At 41.1% G+C, this 20315-nt stretch overlaps 2 protein-coding genes across 2 annotated transcripts; one reads left to right on the forward strand and one right to left on the reverse strand.

Moving 5' to 3' along the window:
* Positions 1-1966: 1966 nt before the first annotated feature.
* LOC138870986 (uncharacterized) lies at positions 1967-4251 on the reverse strand. The gene is made up of 3 exons (XM_070148831.1): positions 3777-4251; positions 2759-3123; positions 1967-2674 (listed from the first exon to the last, which is right to left on the reverse strand). Exons 1-3 carry the CDS (start codon positions 4249-4251, stop codon positions 1967-1969), a joined length of 1548 nt encoding a protein of 515 aa, XP_070004932.1.
* Positions 4252-16565: 12314 nt separating this feature from the next.
* On the forward strand, positions 16566-17426 carry LOC138870987 (uncharacterized). The gene has a single exon (XM_070148833.1). The coding sequence runs from the start codon at positions 16566-16568 to the stop codon at positions 17424-17426; it is 861 nt and encodes a 286-aa protein (XP_070004934.1).
* Positions 17427-20315: the final 2889 nt, after the last annotated feature.

Genomic DNA, 20315 nt, shown 5'->3' on the forward strand with positions numbered 1-20315 from the left:
CTCTTGGATGGCTTTGATATTCGACGGATCTAACTCAATGCCGCGTCTACTAACCACGAATCCCAGCAGTTTCCCAGACGAAACACCAAATGCACATTTCGCTGGATTGAGCTTGAGGTTATACCTGCGGAGCCTTTGGAAAAATTTCCTCAAATCCTTGACATGGTCAGACTACTTCTTTGACTTTATGATCACATCATCTACATAAACCTCAATCTCCTTGTGTATCATGTCATGAAATATGGTGGTCATCGCCCTCATGTACGTTGCCCCAGCATTCTTCAAACCAAATGGCATTACCCGGTAGCAATCTCCCATGGCGTGATGAACGCTGTCTTTTCTGTATCTTCCTCATCCATCAAGATCTGGTGATATCGCGCGTAACAATCTACAAAAGACCCAATCTCATGCTTGGCACAATTATCGATCAAAATGTGAATGTTCGGCAATGGAAAATCATCCTTCGGGCTTGCTTTGTTAAGATCACGGTAATCAACACATACCCTAGTCTTACCATCCTTCTTTGGTACTGGCACAACATTAGCTAACCAAGTGGGATATCGAGTGACCCGAATGACCTTTGCAGTAAGTTGCTTTGTGATTTCTTCTTTGATCTTCACACTCATATCAGTCTTGAACTTTCGCAACTTTTGCTTGATAGGAAGGAATGCTGGATCAGTTGGCAATTTATGAACTACCAGATCAGTGCTCAGGCCCGGCATACTGTCATATGACCATGCAAAGACATCTTTGTACTCAAACAATGTCTTGATTATTTCCTCCTTAACTTGCGGCTCTAAATGCACACTTATCTTGGTTTCCCTAACATTATCCTGGTCCCCTAAATTGATTGCTTCAGTTTCGCTCAAATTAGGATTTGGTTTTTCTTCAAATTATTTTAGCTCTTTACTGATTTCCTCAAATGCTGCTTCTTCATCATATTCTATTTCATCATCATATTCTACTTCTTGGATTGTTATTTCAGAATTAGATTGGCTTTTAAGACTCGACTGAAAATTCTTCATGCATGTCATGTCACTGCAACCAACATGAAAAGAACTGTACAAAAGAATAAAAAAATAAAAATAAAACATTATTAAGAATAACGGAAAACGGGAAATTGCATCTCATTGAAAATAAAAGGATAGAAGGTTTTGAATATCAAAACAAGAAAAAACTAAAAATCTGGATTACAACTCTGGAATAACCCAGATAACAGAAAGGAAAACAAAGCAAACTACCAAAACTCCTTCTTGGTGGGGAGAGGAGTAGCTTACCAATTGCTAAGCTTCACGTTTGGGCCAACAAGCTGCATATCTACTTTACTAGAACCTTCACCAACTTATACCATATTGACCTCATCGAACAGACTTTGAAACCTCTTGATCAGCTCTTCATCAACATCGACCACAGGTTTTGGGATTGAGGAGGTTGGAGGTTTTTCGGCCCCTGGCTTGACAAAAGACTTAGAGATGTGTGGGACAGGCTTGGGGAGTGACCATACCTTCTGTTTGAGATTTTTAACCCTTTTCACATCCTTCTCTGTGGGCATGAATCCCAAACCAAATGTACCAGGATTCCCACTGAGGTGCACTAGATGCACAATACCCTGCAAAGAAGAGCCCAGACCCTTGCCGGGCACAAAACCATTCTTTATCATTTCATTCGCAACCATGACAGACGCGGAGGATAGCTTAGGACCCGGAATGCATTCTCCTTCAGTGATCTTCTCAACGGACATTGTTTCAAAAGTTTGATAGACCCATGGTCCCTTATCATCTTCAGCTTTGATAAATGGAATAATTGTGTCATTATAAGCTGACAGGTCCTCATCACCGTGCACAACTATTTCCTACCTGTCCCACTCAAACTTCACTATTTGGTGGAGAGAAGACGGGACCGCCTTAGCAGCATGTAACCAGGGCCTGCCCAACAACAAATTGTAGGAGAGAGCCACATCTAATACTTAGAATTCCATGGTGAACTCAACTGGCCCTATCGACAATTCGAGCATTATATCTCCGACAGAATCTTTACCTCCCCCATCAAAGGCTCGAACACACACACTGTTCAAGTGGATTCTTTCGATGCCAATCTTCAATTTTTGCACAGTAGATAGGGGGCAGATATTCGCACTAGAGCCATTTTCAACCAAAACCCTTGAGACAACAGAATCTTCGCACTTTACCGTGAGGTAAAGAGCTTGGTTGTGTTCTGTACCCTCCATAGGAAGTTCGTCATCCGAGAAAGTGATCCTATTTGCTTGGAAGATCTTGCCAGCTATCTTTTCCAAGTGGTTCACTGTGATCTTATCAGGAACATGTTCCTCATTCAAAATCTTCATCAAGACCCTGCGATGTTCATCTGAATGTATCAGCAAAGACAAAAAAGAAATCTGAGCTGGTGTTTTCCTTAACTGCTCCACAATGGAATAATCCTGCACTTTCATCTTTTTCAGGAACTCCTCAGCCTCTTCTTCGGTGACTGATTTCTTTACTGGTATTTGGCTATCCTTGAGTGGCTTGGCTTTACTTAATTCTTCTGGGGTAAAACATCTCCCAAAACGAGTCAATCCTCTAGCTTCATTAACTTCTTCCTCTATTTCTTCTCCTTTGTATGTCACTATCACTTCTTTATAATTCCACAGAATAGCCTTGGCATCTACCACTGGCAGCTAGGTTACTGGTTTAATGATGATAGGGGTAATAGGATCCCCCTTCACAACTATGACAGGCTTCCTTGGAATCCCTGGTACTACCACTTTTGAACTTTCCGGACTTGCCCCAATATCTTTCGACAGCCCTTTCACGACCAGCACTGGTGGTTTCGTATTGAGTGAGCTCGGCTTTTCTGTCACCCCTTCAACTGTCAAGGGCGTTGCTTTGGTAGAGTCTAGAGCTTTAACCAAATTTCTTTCACTGGCCCGAATCATCATGACAGACTTAGAAGACTTCTTGCGCTCCCTATCCTTGTGAACTATTTCAATCATATGTGTCTCTTCATGGGCTGGAAAAGGGTTTTGGTTGATGTTTGGCATGTCTGGGCTTTGGACTACAATTTGGTTTGTATCAATGAGCTCCTGGATTGCCCGTTTCAAATGCCAACACTTCTCTATGTCATGCCCTGGAGCATCAAAACAATATGTGCATCTTAGGGAATAATCGAGGTTCTTTGGAGGGGGATTTGGTATATTTGACTCAATCGGCCTCAAGATGTCCAACTGCCTTAACCTTTAAAACAGACTAGCATAGGATTCTCCAAGCGGGGTAAAAGTTTGTTTTCGTTGCTGCCTCTCTCTCCTATACTCTGGCCTTGATCGAAAATTGAACCAGTGGGGTTTTGATAGGGTTGTGGGGGTGGATAGGTATTTTGTGGAGATGGGTTGATATTCTGTGGAGCTGGAGCACGCCATTGCGGGTAAGAAGGGGGTTGAGCATATGACTGTGCATGGTGAACAAGGTGTTGGGATGGCCTGGCTGAGTATTGAGGGTTTTGTGGGGAAAAGTAATGTTGAGGTGGATTATATGGAGCTTAGGCGTAGGTTTGAGGTCGGGGTCGAGGATGGGTGTACTGATGAGGTTAACCTCTCTGGCCATGCCATGATCCGGAGATAACCATAGCGACATCTTCCTTCCTTCTTCTTGCCTAGCAAACTTCCGGTACCACTCTGGATTGCCTGGGTGATTGCTTTTATAGCAGAATAGCTCAGATCTTACTCAACTTGAGCCCCTATTCCACCATTTCTCCCATCTTTACCACATCATTGAAAGACTTACCAATGGTTGAGATCAAGTGGCCATAGTAAGTGGGCTCCAGGTCTTGAAGAAAGTATTTAACCATCTCGTCTTCTTCTATCGGAGGATTGACTCGTGCAGCTTGCTCCCTCCATCGGAACCCATATTCTCTAAAGCTTTCACTGGGTTTCTTTTCCACCTTGATCAGAGATAGGTGGTCTGGAACAATGTCTATATTGTACTGAAAGTGCCGGACAAAGGCCTGAGCCATATTGTCCCAGATGTACCACCTGCTGGCATCCTGGCGGGTGTACCATTCTAAAGCTGCCCCACTCAGACTTAGGCTGAAGTATGCCATTAGTAATTTGTCTTTTCCCCCGGCGCCTCTCATTTTACTGCAATAACACCTCAGATGAGCTACAGGATCCCCATGTCCGTCATACAAGTCAAACTTGGGCATCTTGAACCCGGCATGCAGTTGGACATCGGGGAACAAACACAAATCCTTATAGGCCATACTCACTTGGTTTCCCAACCCTTGCATATTTCTCAATGATTGCTCCAGACTTTGTACCTTCCTAAACATCTCTTCTTGCTCTGCGTTCTTGGGTGGTTTGTTAGTTTCAACATGAGGCTCAAATTGGGGAGTGTAAGAGTAAGGATCTGGGACTTTGAAGGTGGGCTCTGGTGCATAGTAGTGGGCATCTGTAGCAGGGAAGGCGGGCTCACTAGAGGATCGGTGGAGGGTAGCTTGTGTAGGAGGTACAAAAATAGGAGCAGATGTCGGAGCAGGGTACGAGGTTGTTTTGGCTGGCGGAGCATGAGCAATTTGGGCTGAAGTGCTAGGGTAGTGGTGGTAAGGGGTAAACCCAGGTGCGTGCTGTGGGGAAAGATCAATGGTATAGGGCATCTGGGATTGAGAGAGTGGTGGAATGGAAGCAAAGTTTTCGGTGTAGCTGGTAGGGAATGAGGGTGGAGGGTGTCCCTTAATCCAAGCCTGATACATTTCCGCCATCTGGTGTTTCAACCTCCGGACCTCCTCTTGCAATTCCGATTCCGACTCAAAAATCTCCCTTGGTGGGTCTACAATTCTAGTATTTGTTTCCTTGCTAGCCATGACTGTTTGACTCTTTGATCGGGTGTTGTATGGATGACTTGCCAGGATGCCAACAAACTAACCACCTTCCTGTTATTAAATAAAGAAAACAGAGGACAACAACACAAAACCACCATGTTAACGTTAGGGCATTTATTAAATAATAATATCACATTACGTGCAATGCACCTAGCAACAATTAACGGTTCTAAAATGGCTTTGAGGGTCGCAGGGTCATAGGGCATCATCCCGATTTTCTCATTTCGATCCTTCCTTCTCTTTCTTTTCCAACACCTCTTATCCTTTTCTCTTTTCTTTCTTCTCTTTTTTTTTTTTGAACCAAAAATGATTTGATCGAATCCGATGTAGGTTGCCTACGTATCATGTCCCTCATGAATCAAACCAAGCGTAGTTCTGGAAAAGTGATGGAAAATAAACTAAAAACAAAATCTTTTAGGGATTTTTCATTTAAAAACTTTTCGATATTAAAATACAATGGGAAGTACGATAATGAAAGACATGACAGACTCAACTACACTACGACAGACTCTGACACTACCTAAAGGACTCAGTACTTCTAGGCAAGACACGAAAGTAAAAGACAACATAAGACAATCTCAAAACACATAAATAGAATGACTCCTCAAGCTGCTACTGAATGCGACGGTCCTGGTTGGGATGATCATGGGTTGTCCGTCATGCTCAAACTCTGTAACATGCCTCGTAAAGAAATACCGATGCTGGGAATAAAGGCCCTGGCGTGTGCCCCCACATCCTGAAGGCCGACCCTAAACAAATACTGGCCATGATGTTCCACGTTTGCTGCCAATCTCGCTAACTGAGACTTTATCAACTCAAGCTTATCCCAGGGATCTTGGTCCGATGCCTCCTCAAAATCATCTGTCTGAACTGCCCGGCCCCTAAGTTATGCTGGCAATGGGGTGCTGACCCCTGGTGGGATGGACTGTAACCAAATCAGGTACTCCTGAGTACACTCGGGCCTGCCAACGTCCTTTACTAATGTATTTTTCTTCATCCTCTTTTGCATTGTTCCAGTATTGCACGTACTTGATTTCGTCAGTCGCCTTTTTACTAAAATTCATGATGTGCCTCCGAAGATTCAAAGTTTGAGGCTCCTCTTGTCTTCTGCCCAACTGTCGCATTACCCTAACGGGAGTGTACGGCCTGACACACTTGAGTCCTATCAGCATCAGGAAAGGCTGCATGAGGCACCCTACCAAGATATCATCCAAAGGTAGCCAAAGGTAAGCCCACAAAACATTCCCATTTGTCCTCAAACCAAGGAACTCAATCCAAGCCGTGACGCCTACTGGGTATGTAAACTTAGGAGATTTCATCCTACGCTCGATGCATATCACCCAATCCCTTAAGGCACGGTCGATGGGACAAAGTAAGGAAGCGGTGTGCAAATGCTCTATCATCCACAGTTGTAGCAAAAGGTTACTTCCCTCAAAATATTTGACACCTCCCCTAACCTCACTCAGGGCTCGGTACAACTCTGCTAAGATCATCGGCACAACGGTAACATTTTTGCGTTGCTTCTCATGAAATAGTGCCATTACCACTGACTGCAGACGGGTGCTAATTAGCCTCTCTTCTAATGGAAAAACCAATAATCCCAACAAAGCAAGGCTGAAAGCTTCGAGGTGACGTCTTTGCCACTTTGCCTTGGTTGTGCAGAACTCATCCCAAAACACGTCAAAACTATCCTGTGGTCCAAATCTAGCAAACAAATAATCCAAGGATATTCAGGATTGCTCGAGACATTTTAAATGCTTATTATCTTTCAGGCCCAGGTCGCTGAGGAATCTTGTCCTAGAGTGGTCTCGGGAAAGTATCATGTCCTTGCCTATATAGCTTAAACGAGTGAGACCAGACATTTCTGCCAAGGTAGGAGTCATCTCACACTCTCCAAATCTGAAAATCAAATTTTGCGGACCCCAATAAGTCGGTATCGCCTCCACTAAGTCTAGGCGAGGTGTGATATCAAGAAAGGAAGTTAGGGTGCCCAATTTCTGCATTAACTCATGTTGCTCTAACAATGAAAACATTTTCCACCACTTGATCAATTTTCTAGGAATCTTTACTACCATCAGCACTTTGGATCGAATCAGCGGGTCCATACCTGAATGAAGAGAACATGGTTAGTGACTCGGGACACTACGTGACACAACAACATTTCCTAGTAGACAAATGCAAGACACAATTTGGCTATATTTTGCAGATTGGCCTAAGTGGCTAAAAGTGACTATTAGTGCAAACTTGACAAAGTTGACCTCTAATGCATGCAAAATAATCCATTTAAAGCTTACATGACTCCAACATCCCAAAGATCATGTCCTTAAAAATTACTTTGCGGAAATTGACCCTTTATTTGCAAAAATGGCCGATATGGCCAAATGTGGCTAGGGACGCAAACACGACATGGATGGACCTTAAAGTGATATGACACCGATTTGTAAACTCAAGATCCTAATATGGGTAATTGAACCACTTTTGCGAAAATAACCCTATTTTGCAAGAATGGCCGATGTGGCCAAAAGTGGCTAGACATGCAAATTTGACAGGAATGAACCTTAGAATTGAGAGGACACTTTATTGTAGACTCAGGGCTCTAAGAAAGGAGATAACAAACTACTTTGAAAAAATACTCCTATTTTTGCAAAAACGGCCGATGTGGCCAAATATGGCTATACATACAAGATTTGGCTACGACCCCGGAAGCCAAGAACCTAGGACCTACCAGGAAGACCAGACCCTATGTGGGCTGCCTACGTATCCCGCCCCGGAAGACGAGAATCAGATTCGCGTAGTTCGGAAAGATTAGATAAGGGATAGAATTTTAGAAAAAATGCATCCAATTTGCAAAAATTATATTTGTGTCTTTTTGAGAAATGATGGAAAATGTAAAATCTTTTGGATTTTCTTTTTCTCCTTTTTTTTGAATTTTTGGAAAATGATGAAAAATGTAAAATCTTTTTGGATTTTCTTTTTTTTTTGTTGAATCTTTGGAAAATAATGGAAAAGTATAAAATCTTTTTGGATTTTCTTTTTCTCCTTTTGTGAATTTTGAAAAATAATGGAAAAGTGTAAAATCTTTTTTTTTTGGATTTTTTTTCATTTTTTGATTTTTGAAAAACTATGAAAGAAAAATGTGAGTGAGTCGTACTTGCTTCATTTTTCACCCTTCTTTCCCAAGCATCAGTCCGCCAAATGACCTTTTTACCCTCAAAGATACAACATGTATCACATTGGATGATTAAATGTCATTTTGGGCACGGGCCCATTTTGACAATATTTGGATGGGCTTCCTACAAAGAGACACGGTACCTGGGACCGATCCCTACTAGGTCTAAATGACATGATGCAAATAAACATGACCTAAAAGTTGACCTAAGTTTGGGGTTTACTAACAAGACAATTCGAGGAAGCGTATGGTCGATGGTGGCTGCTCAAGCTTTCCACCCACTCCATACGTCCGACAGCCCCCCCTCCTCTTAAAATGAGGGTGACTCAACGAAGAGTTCGTGTACGCGACGCGTATTCCTAGACTTGTTGCAGAAAGAATTGATCGGGTAATGCATATGATGACAATTATAAAGCAGTAAACACATAAAGCAAAAACTGTAAACACATACTAACTGTAAACTGTAAAAGCAGAGTCGCCAGAGAATGTCACACCTCTTTTTTTACCAAACTTCACTAACCCTCTTATTATAAATAAAAAGATTTAGTAAAGCTTGAAAAGGGTTTTTAATTAAAAAGTGACAAAATTTGTATTCAAAAGGAAAATAACTCAGAGTCGCCACCTAACATTTGTTTCGGTGTGCCAGGTCACCGTTTTTTTAAAATAATTTTTCCTTTTAAAACACTTAGGACTCCAAAACTAAGTCTGCACCAGAGATTCGCGTAAGGGGGTTCATTTGACTCGGGAAGAAGGTATTAGGAACTCCCAAGTTTCGTGAAAGTCACGGTTGCGTACTCGATCTAGTTGCCTTTTAAAGTATTCAATTGAGGTAGAAAACACAAAAATAGGAAAATAAACACACAAGAGGCTCGAGGTCGTCCCCCACCTAAGTAAAGGAAAAATAAAAATAAAAATACAACAAGTTTCTTCACTTCGAGGCATACCCCTGAAAATAAATATATACAAATCCCTCGGGGCATTCCTCGGATAAATTTAACTAAGGGGACGACATCTCGCCTCTAAATAACAAAAATCCTAAGGCTTTCCTACCCAAATGTGGTTAGCTTAAGCATGCTCCTAGCGATCAATGCAATAAGATAACTAAGATAGAAATAAAATTAAAAATAAAAATTAAGGCGTATAACAGTTTTAATTGTGTTTGGCTTTTCCCCCATTCCCACAACCTATCGGTATTCAAAGAGACATTTAGACAGTAACACATTAATTAATTATGAACAACCAATAAGAGAAAGGCGAGGCACAAATAGCAGAACTTCTAACCAAATATTTGCATTTCAATTTTCAAATCGGAAATGTAACTTTAGAATTATATAACATAGATAGTAGCTTCTCATAGGATCAATTAAGTGACAACTATCACATATAATTATCCTTGATAACACCACATAAATTAAGCATCTACCAGATTTGCATTCTATGACAGCAACACAGTTTGTATTCGATGGCACCACATAAATTAAGCATTTCAGTTTGTACGGGCATAGAATAAATATTTGCATTCAGTAACACCACATAGAATTAAAGCGTATAACACAGTTTGTATTCTATGACAGCAAGCACCACATTTGTCTCAAGATAACAGAAAACTTTGCATTAAGGCAACATCTACCAGAACTTCACATAGAAGACAAGTCAATAAGCAAAATTCAAAATAGATCTTCATGGTCTTGGTACATTCATGTGACAAAATATTGTTCTCACTATTGGCTTCAAAGAAATAAATGTTGAATCAACTTAGCCATGAAGTGAGATAACTTTTCGAGAGTAGTTTAGCAACAGAGTTCATGGATTTCAACGATGATAAAGACACTTCCAAACCAGCACATAAATTCATTCATTTTTTTACCTAATATCCTAGAAAGAGACAACAACCTCCTTAAACATCTATCTATCTACCAAAGATGTAAAATACGCCGGACATGCTGTTAAAAAGTGGTTCATGTATTAAATCAGATTTAAGCAAATCCCCAGAAGAAACTAAGGAGAAACAAGTAGCCACACTCACATGAAACAGCAAATCAACGGTCACTAGCTATCACTATTCACTTAATCCATTCTTAAAGGTTCTCTTGAAGCTATGTTTCATAACAATTCAGATTAAGATGAGGAAAGAAAATAGACCTGCTAAAGCCGAATCCTCCTTAATATTGATAAAAGAATCGTCAGATACAAAATGTCGACTCCAAAGGAAAAACATGACAGAACCGCACCGAAACTTCGAGCAAAACCTCGAAGGTTGCAATCGACAAACAACGATCAACTCAAATCCAACTTGACTCCATCAAACTCCATAGTATTGAAATGAAAATCCAGAGGCAGAAGTAGACAACAAAAATGTTTCGATTTTTTCAGACTTTGTTTTTTAATTTTTTTGAAAGTGAAACCAAGAAACAGAAGAAAAACCAAAAAAAAAAAGAAGAAGATCCCTGAAACTCAAAATTAAACCCTAGTTTTTCTTTCAATCTCTCTCCAGATTTTTTTCTGTCCAAATCCCCAAATATATAGCTCACTCTCAAATCTTCTTTCTTCTTCAGCAAGAAATCATGTGTGGGGACCTCAAACAAAAATCCGAATAATCCTTTTTGCAAATAAAAATCAGAAAATGGAAGTCTTGGATCAAAAAGTTAATCCAACGGCTCCCATCTTCCAATATCTATCCAAGGGATCCGGATTTTCATTTAAACAAAGTAAAATAAGGGAAGAAAAACGCGTGTACCTAATACTAATAATGAGGAGGGGACCATGAGGGGACCAATACCTACGTGGAAGGGTTTTCCGGTGGGTTTGGAGGTGTTGTAGCGCGGCCGAGGTGAAGAGAAGGGTGTGGTGCGACTGCTTTAGGTTAGTCTCCTTAGGGTTAGGGTTTGGAAGATATGGCTTTTATCTGGTAAGGGATTTAACATGGACCTTTGGATTAAATTAAATCACTGGCTAGGATTAAAAGGGGATTTTGGGCGGGTCGGTCTAGTAAGGAAGTGGGTCGGCGGATTGGGTTCAGGGGTGTGGAGGTGTTGGGCCAAGGGTACCCGAAATTGGGCTCTTTTGGGATAATTCAATGGAGAAAATAAAACTGAAAATTAACTAGCCCAAAACTTTAGTTTTCCCCCTCTAAAATAATATAAAGTTCCCTCATGAAGATGCAAGAATTAGAATAAGAAATATTATAGTATGAAACTATATATTTTAATATATCATGTTTTATATAAATTAAAAAATGAGAGTGAAAATCATAGTAAAAACAAAAATATATGGCTATGAAAATATTAATAACCTAAACTAAATAGAAATAAGGTAAAACATGAAACTATATATATATATATGTATGTATGTATGTATTTTTTAGTTTTTGTGCCCTAAAAATAGAATTAAAATTAGTAATAAAGTAAAATCCTATAAAAATAAACTCAAATAAATATCCTAAAAATACTAGAACTATTAGAGGTGATTCTAATGTGGGGGTCAAAAATTATATGTCTACAAGTATAATACTTTTAAAATAAATTGAGGTGCGCCATCTACAATTGAATCACCTATGGCCCTCACATTAATATTATAACTTAGGTATTAAACAATCTTGAACATTCGTAACTTGCTTTAGGCGCGATTTACTCTATTATCGTGATTATATATACGTTCGCGTAACATAATTATGATTCTCTTCTAAAAATAAATCGAGGTATGCGTTCGCGCAACTTCGACCAAACTTTCTTAATACTAATAAAGTGTGATTAATTATGGACACGTATGTGTGACATGATTCTTGACGTGCCAAACAAAGAGTACACGTACGCATGACTCGTTTTAAAAATAATTCCTTAATTACGAATAAATCAAGCATTAAAAGCGGTAAAAAGGTAAATGCACATAGGTTCTAAAATAATTAATTAGACAACTTAAGCCAAGTATAAATTGTTAAGCGACCATGCTAGAACCACAGAACCCAGGAATGCCTAACACTTTCTCCGGGATTAACAGAATTCCTTACTTATAATTTTTGGTTCGCAGACTTTTAAATAATGTCGAAAAATTTCCTCGATTTGGGATTTAAAAAATAAACCGGTGACTTGGGACACCAAATAAATTATTCCAAGTGGCGACCCTGAAAAATAAATAAAATAATCTCATTTCGATTAAAGTCACTTTAATTGGAAAATTCCCCTATACGCCCCCTCGGGTGGTAAAAAGGAGGTGTGACAGCTCTTGCGACTCTGCTGGGGAAAATAACCCCAAACTTCTGGTTCAGGGTTCAAGAATTCGAGCTTGTTAATGTGATTTTTATTTGGCTTTATTTATTGTTGATATTACTGTATTTTGTGTACCTAATGTGTTAATTACCATTTATTTACCGCTTTGATATTACTTGAACTGTATTAAACTGCCTCCCTACGCCTCCCTTCTGAGTCTTCTAAAAAACGGTGTACACGTTCGCGTGGCCCACTTTTTTTGTTAGAAGTTATACCCAAATAGATCGAGGCTGGGCCAGCAACAAGGTCGGGTAGACTTTCGTGCTCCCGGTACATTGCCCCCACTTCGGCTCGAGTTGTTCGCTCGGGTAAGCCAGGTCTAGAACACAACCTCAGGTTTAAACTTAGAATAACGTAACCTCATGCCGGATCCCTAGTAGGAACGTTTGTTTGCATCACGTGCATTTGACCTTGAGGACTCAACACAGGGGTTGGGTCTATCTAGGACAGGTGTACCCAAAACAACAGACCATCCTGATACATCCTACGTGCTATGTGAATATTTATTTGTTTCGGCCTGCATGTTGACCGGCTAGGAAAAGAAAATCAAGAGAAAAACCAAGAGTGAGGTAGGATAGAAAACACACCCAGTTCTGAAAATTCCGGTATTTGAAAATGCCTCGAAACTCTGCCAAAAATTTTGAAAAAAAGAGAAGAAAGGAAAATATATTTCAAAAAAATAAAAGTGAGTCAATATCATGTTTTTTTCAATTATGTCAAAATTGACCGAACTACACATGTCTGATTCTCACCGGATGTGGATACGTAGGCAACCTATATAAGGTTCGGTCTCATTTTTTGCAAAAATAATCAAATAAAGTGTAGTTTAGGGCTTTGGTCAAAAGAATAATCCAACTCAGCTTCGGTTATGTCTTAAGCCGCTCTTGTTGGGATAGCCTTAGATTACCTTTCAATTGTCGAAAGGCTATTTTCGTGAAGAATGGGCAAGTCTGCCAGTAAGGTATCATTTTTTCCATTAAGTACCTTCCCCCGACCTCAAAATTTATTTGGAATTGTGAAGGGGCCACGTTTACAAAAACGACCATTTTTGCTAAAATAGCATGGGGGCCACTTTCCGTTGAGTTTCTCTTTTTAGAAATTGAAAACTTATTTTACAAAAGGGTCTACCGGAGTCAACCCTAACCTTAACCATCCACAGGTACAAATGAACATTGTCCAGAACCCATCACAATTGGTCATAGAACAGGCTCAGCTGCAGCTCCGTATGTGGTGGAATGATTTAGATGAAGATGGTTAGGATTGGGTAAAAGAGCAGTTGGGTGCCCTTATAGACATTATGAAAATCAAACCCCGGGAGGATCTAATCAAGGCTTTAGTAACTTTTTGGGATCCTGTCCACAACATTTTTCGTTTCTCGAATTTTGAGCTCACCCCTACTCTGGAGGAAATGGCCGGATATATTGACTTTGGCCGGGACTTGAGGAAACAACAACTTATATTCCCAAGGGCGCCTTCTGTGCACAAATTCTTTGACCTCCTGAATATCAGTAAGCAAATGAAGAAGGCCCATGTAAACAGAGGATGTTGTTCTTTCTACTTCTTGTACTTCAGGTTCGGGCACTCAGCTGGGTTCAAAACGCATAAAAAGGGATTAAACAACAAACAAGATAAGAGCATCTGGCAAATTCATCGTCGGTTCGCTTTCATAGTGGCGTTTTTGGGAATTATGGTTTTTCCGAATGCAGAAGGGACAGTAGATATTCATATGGCCAGAATCGCACAAATCCTCACTACTAAAAAATCATACACTTGCTCTGTTAGTGCTGGCAGACATTTATTGTGCATTAACACTGTGTAAGTATGGGGCTTAATTCTTTGAAGGTTGTAATGTTCTTCTGCAAATGTGGTTGATCGAGAATCTCCGCCATCACCCCAAATCTGTGAGTTATGGTTCGAGTGGGGACAACTTCATCAAGAGTTATGAGGAAAGGGTGAAAGACTACAATTCTCCAGAAGGGTTTGAAACTTAGGGCTCCTACTTAAGAACTCTAAGGGCAAGTCAGATTGAATGGCCCCTAGGATGGCTTCCGGTAATGGAAGTCATACACATGACGGCTACAAAAGGCTACCTAATGTTGATGGCTCTAAGAAGTGTCCAACCATACGCATCGCAAAGAGTTTTAAGGCAACTGGAAAGATATCAAGTGGTACACGAATATGCAGATTTGAGTACCCAAGTAATTGAGCTACACCCAGAAACAACACTACCTGAGGCTTTAGTCCAACAAGATTGGAATGGTTGCCGATATCTATAAAGCGACACCCAGGTACCAGATCTTGCGAGAGGAGAAGTGGATCTAGATTATACTGCATTGTTTGAGAGAAGGTCTTGTACAAATAATGAGCTAGAGCCCGAGTCCGAGCCCGAAAGGCCCGCCAAAAGACCTCATGTTCGGGCTTTTGATGATAAAGTTCGGGAAAGATTGGACTTGGGAGAAAAGGAGAAAAAATATCAAGCCACCATTCACACTTTGGAAGAAAAATTGAGAAATGTCATATTCAATAATGATATACAGGAACAAGAAGCTAAGGTGAAAGGAGAAGGTTGACCCAAGAAAATGAAGCTCTCCGAGCCCAAATCTGGAAGATGAAAATAATAGCTGAAAATCCGGTCAGAAGCGGAAAGATGAAAAACTCATCCACAGCCTTAGGCGGAAAGTATGTGACTATGAGGATGATTTGCAAAAGACTGAGGCTGAGCTATCAAAGGCCCGAGTAAAGTTGTCTAGAAATGCAGAAGAATGGCAAGTTTCTTTCGACAATTGAAGGAAAGATATGACAGAGGAGTCACGGGCTAGAAAAAGAAGCTTAATATCCTTGAGGGTGAAATGACTAAGCAAGCCAAGAGCTTCAAAGCCGAAAGAGAGCACTGTTACGCTTTGATGGCACAATTAGAGGAAGACCTGCAGCATTTCCAAGAGCAGAATCATATGGCCACCCAGGTTTTGGAGGCCAGATCTCAGCAAATTGGACGGTTGTTACAAGATAAGGGCATCATTAGGGAAAAAGGTTAGAAGAATTGCTGACTATATTGTGATGAAGTGTAACGAATGCGAGGACATGACCAGGTCCATGTTCTTCGCCGCAGTATTGATCTTTGTTCGCCAGATAATGGACGACCTCTATCGCCTCCAAGAAGATATGGCACGTAGGCCCGTGGAAATACCGACTGGTGTCCCGCGGGCCCCTAGGGCAGGATTGGAGGCACTTATGTACTCTTAATTTTTCTTTTCGAGTTTGTATTTCCATTTCCATTCCTAGAGTCTGTTTTGAGTCTGTTTTAGTTTTTCAATTCTTAGGTAGGTATGATGGAGTCGTTGTAATAGAGAAAATTAGGAGTTTTTATTTTTAATGAAAATTTGAAGGAAAAAAAACCAAAAAAATGTTGTTTATTTATTTTTATTTTGCATTTATCCCTTGAACTATATGATGATCTGATTCACGCGGCGTCGTGATACGTAGACAATTCCCATTGGATCCGCTCATGGTTTTAGATAACTCAAATAAAAGAGAAAATGACGAAAAGAGAAAACCAGAAAAAAAAAAGAGAAAATAAGAAAAAGAGAGAAAACAATGCAAGAAAGAGAGTGCAAAGAAAAGAGGGAAAATAATGAAAAGCGCCAAAAAGAAAAGAAAGATGCAAAGATCTGGGAGATAGACAAAAGCCGGGATGAGACACGCAACCATTGCAAAACATGTAGAAAAAAATATTTGACTGTCTAGGTGCATTGCATTCCCCAATGTGTGATACCCTATGTGTTAATTGTCTCAAGATAACCATTTTGTTGTGTATGTTGTTGAGATTAGGTTCTGTTTTTAAGGTGGTTGATTTTGTGGTAACCTGGCTTCGCACCCTTACTTTACAAGATCCAAAGGAAGTGTCGAAATATCATCAGAGGGTCATCTACCAACAATTCCCATCCTAGAGGACAGCCCGCTGTCGGTTATCCCGAAGTCAGAATCAGCAGCTGCTGAAGAGAACAGGGCATTGCGCCTCGGCATGCTAGAAATATGGGAAGCTTGGTCTAATGTTAGAGAGTTGCCTAGTGCAATACCTGGTTTTCCCGAACTGATTCCCAAAACAAGTGGAACTTCCAACATCCCTATAAATTACCCAACCACCCCATTTGGATCCCACCATGTCAACCCATTTCGCCGGAACGCCTTTTAAGGTTTGCACCCATGCAATGATTTCGGGAGTCACTTCTAACATATTCACCGCACCACCTACCTCTGCTACTATGCAACCCACAATACCCAGGCCAAGTTTTGAGCCATCATCCTTTACTTTCCAAATACCACCATTCCCATCGGACACGGCTCATGTCACCACAAACTCCTACCCTCAACAGCCTCGGTATGAGTTTACCACGGGACAAGAGAGAACTGTAAAGAATCCCGAGCAAGATGAGATCATTCGGAAAATGAAAAGCATGGAACAAAGTCTCAAGAACATACAAGGCCTGAGTGGCCGGAAGAGTGTATCCTATGTTGATTTGTGCATGTTCCCGCATGTTCATTTGCCCTTCGGTTTCAAGACTCCCAAGTTTGAAAAGTATGACGGACATGGGGACCCCATAGCCCATCTGAAGAGGTATTGCAATCAGTTAAGAGGAGCAGGCGGGAAAGAAGAACTCCTAATGGCTTATTTCGGAGAGAGTTTGGTCGGAATTGCATCCGAATGGTATAGGGATCAAGACATATCCCGTTGGCACATATGGGATGATTTGGCTCGAGACTTTGTCAGACAATTCCAGTACAATGTGGACATATCTCCAGATAGAAACTCTTTGTCCAATTTCAAAAAGAAGTCTTCGGAGAGCTTCCGAGAATATGCTGTCAAGTGGCTCGAACAAGCTGCCAGGGTGAAACCCCCAATGGATGAGACCGAGATGGTCAGTGTCTTCCTGCAAGCCCAAGACGCTGATTATTTTCAGAACATGATGGCCGCTATGGGAAAGCCATTTGCTGAGGCAATCAAAATTGGGGAGATGATCGAAAATGGTTTGAAAACAGGTCACATCCTGAGCCAATCTGCTATAAAAGCTACGTCTCAAGCAATCCAGAGGCAAATAGAAAAAAGAAAGAAGAAGTGGCAATAGTGGCCTCAAGTCTGAGAAACCCCCGTCAACCCCGATGTTACTTCACTTCCCCTTCAAACACCCATAACATTATTACCCTCACCAAGATGCGGCTTATGCCATGACTCCCCAGCCTTATGCAGTGATGAATGCCCAGTCATACGCTCGGCCATAACAACAGTATAACCAAAACCGAGCTCCACCTCCTAGAAATAACCCTCCTCACCAAGATCCATATAATCCCCGTCCCCCATGGAATAACTTTCCATATAACGCTCGTGCCCGTGAGCCACCCAGAAAAACCAACTTCACGCCCATTGGTGAATCATACTCTAGCCTTTTTCCAAAGCTGGTCTAAATGGGTTTGTTGCAACCCGTACCTCCGAACAGGCAAAACCTAGAGTCACCATCCTACCGACCCGATACCTGATGTGCTTATCATTCAGGGGCAGAGGGCTACGACACTGAAGATTGCTGGACTCTTAAAAGGGCAGTCGAAAGTCTAATAGAGCAAAAGAGGGTAGTGTTGAGAGATGAAGAGGTCCCCAATATGACCAATAACCCATTGCTAGCTTACAACAATAGACCAGTTATTGGGATGATTTGTGAGGATAGAGAGTTTGACCCGGCTTTGAAAGTTATCATTGTTATCGTCGATGTTGAAAAGAAGCCCAGGGCAGTAGCAAAGCAAGTTAAGGGGGAGAAGAAGCGCAACTCCACTCCTCAAAGCATAGAAAAGACTGTGGAAGCCAAAACAGGGGCAGTACCTCCTAAATATGTCATCCTTTATGTTCCCCAGGCCCCTAAGAAAGAACAGTTCGTGTTCAGTACCCCCAAAAGGTTCGAGCTAAACAAGGGACCTAAGATGTACGTACCAAAAGGGACTTATGTGGCGTAGGGACCAGTAATTACACCCAGGCTGAATGAGCCTGTGGTTATCAGCCGCGCACCACAGAAGCCCATGAAGGACTCCACTGCAGTCCCCTGGAATTACAACAAAGCAATGGTGACATACAAGGGGAAAGAAATCATGGGGGAGGTGAATGAAACAAACCCGTCTGGGAAGTACCTCAACTTGGAGGAATTGAACAAAACCAAATAGAAGTGTTTTTCGCTTAAAAAGCCAGTTAGTGCTGAAGAGGCAGAGGAATTCTTCCGAAAGATGAAGGCCTCGGACTATGATGTAATAGACCAGTTCTGGAAGTCTCCCTCTTAGGCCTCACTCTTGTCTATACTGATAAGTTCTAATGAACATCAAAAAGTGTTTATAAAGACCCTTAATGAAGCATATGTTCCGATTGAAACCACTGTTGAGCAACTGGAAAGAATGGCGGAATGATTTTTTGAAGTCAACCGGATTTCATTCAGCCGAAATGACTTGCCTCTGGAAGGGGCTGCCCACAACAAAGCTCTTCATCTGACCGTTAAATGTGAAGGATACTACGTGAAAAGAGTTATGTTAGATGGCGGATCAGGGGTTGACATCTGCCCTCTCTCGACCTTATAGAGAATGGAAATTGGGACTGAGAGAATTAGGCCTAACAATGTTTGTGTATGGCTTTTGATGGCGTCAAGAGAGATACAATAGGGGAGATTGATTTGATCTTAACTATCGGTCCTGTGGATTTTGAAGTGACATTTCAGGTCTTGGACAGGGACACCTCCTACAATTTTCTCCTAGGAAGGACTTGGATCCATGCTGCAGGGGTCGTACCTTCTACTCTCCACCAAATGGTTAAGTTTGAACACGAAGACCAAGAAATTGTGGTCCATGGAGAAAATGAGCAATCAATTTACAGGGACCCGTCAGTCCTATGTCTGGAGGCTAAGGAAGGTTGCGAGCACATAGTCTATCAAGATTTTGAGATTGTGGCCGCGGATTAGTATGAGGAAGGAAGCCTGTGTCCTCAACCCTTTTTGTCAAATATGACAATCATGGTTGCCACTGAAATGATCAAGCATAGGTATAAGACCGAGAAAGGGCTCGGGGTATCTTTGCAAGGTATCACGGAACCTATCACTTTAGCTGCTAGTGAGAAATTCTTCGGTGTGGGTTTCCAAGCCACATAACTGATGTGACATGGGCTAATGAACGAAAGAGCAATGGTTGGGTCTTGCCTCAGCCGGTCCCGCATCTCTCCAAAACATTCATCAAGCCAAGATACATAGAGGAAGAAGATGAGGCCTTCACGGCCGAAGAAATTGAGGACATATGTGGATCAATGAGGCAAATGTTATATGAGGCTCACATTGTCCAGCCGGGTAAAGGCTTGAGCACTGTTGAGGTGCAATATATGGGTCTCGATGCCAAGCTACAAAATTGGAAGGCTACTTCGTTCCCAGTCAGGCGGGAATCCCGGTAGTTCAGTCTTGCCATCTTTTCTGCATTCTGAGTTATTTCAGGGGGTAACTTGAATGTTTTTAATTTATTGTCTTTTTAAAATTCCAATGTAAACCCTTCTATCTTCAAATTCAATGAAATGAAATCAATATTTCATTGTCTATGAATCTCTTTATTCTTTCTAATTTTTGCTATTTTTCTTTTTTTTTTTTCTGTTCTAATAATGCAGATTTAAATAACATGACATGCTTGCAGACTTCATGCCCAGATCTTAACATGTTGTCTAACTATGAAATAATGAATCAAGAACCAGAATATGATGAAGATGAGGCTTTTAGGGAAATAAACCGGGAACTGGAACAATTTGAGAATAAGCCTAAGCCAAACTTAAATGAAACTGAGCCGGTTAATTTGGGTAGTTCAGAAGAGGTCCAGGAAACCATGATAAGCATTCACACCTATGAAAGAACTAGGGATGCATTGATCCAACTTTTGTTCGAATTCAAAGATATGTTTGCTTGGTCCTATGAAGATATGTCAGGACTGAGTGTTGATTTAGTGGTGCACAA

This window comes from Nicotiana sylvestris, chromosome 6, assembly GCF_000393655.2.
Source record: "Nicotiana sylvestris chromosome 6, ASM39365v2, whole genome shotgun sequence".
Classification (NCBI taxonomy): Eukaryota; Viridiplantae; Streptophyta; class Magnoliopsida; order Solanales; family Solanaceae; genus Nicotiana; species Nicotiana sylvestris.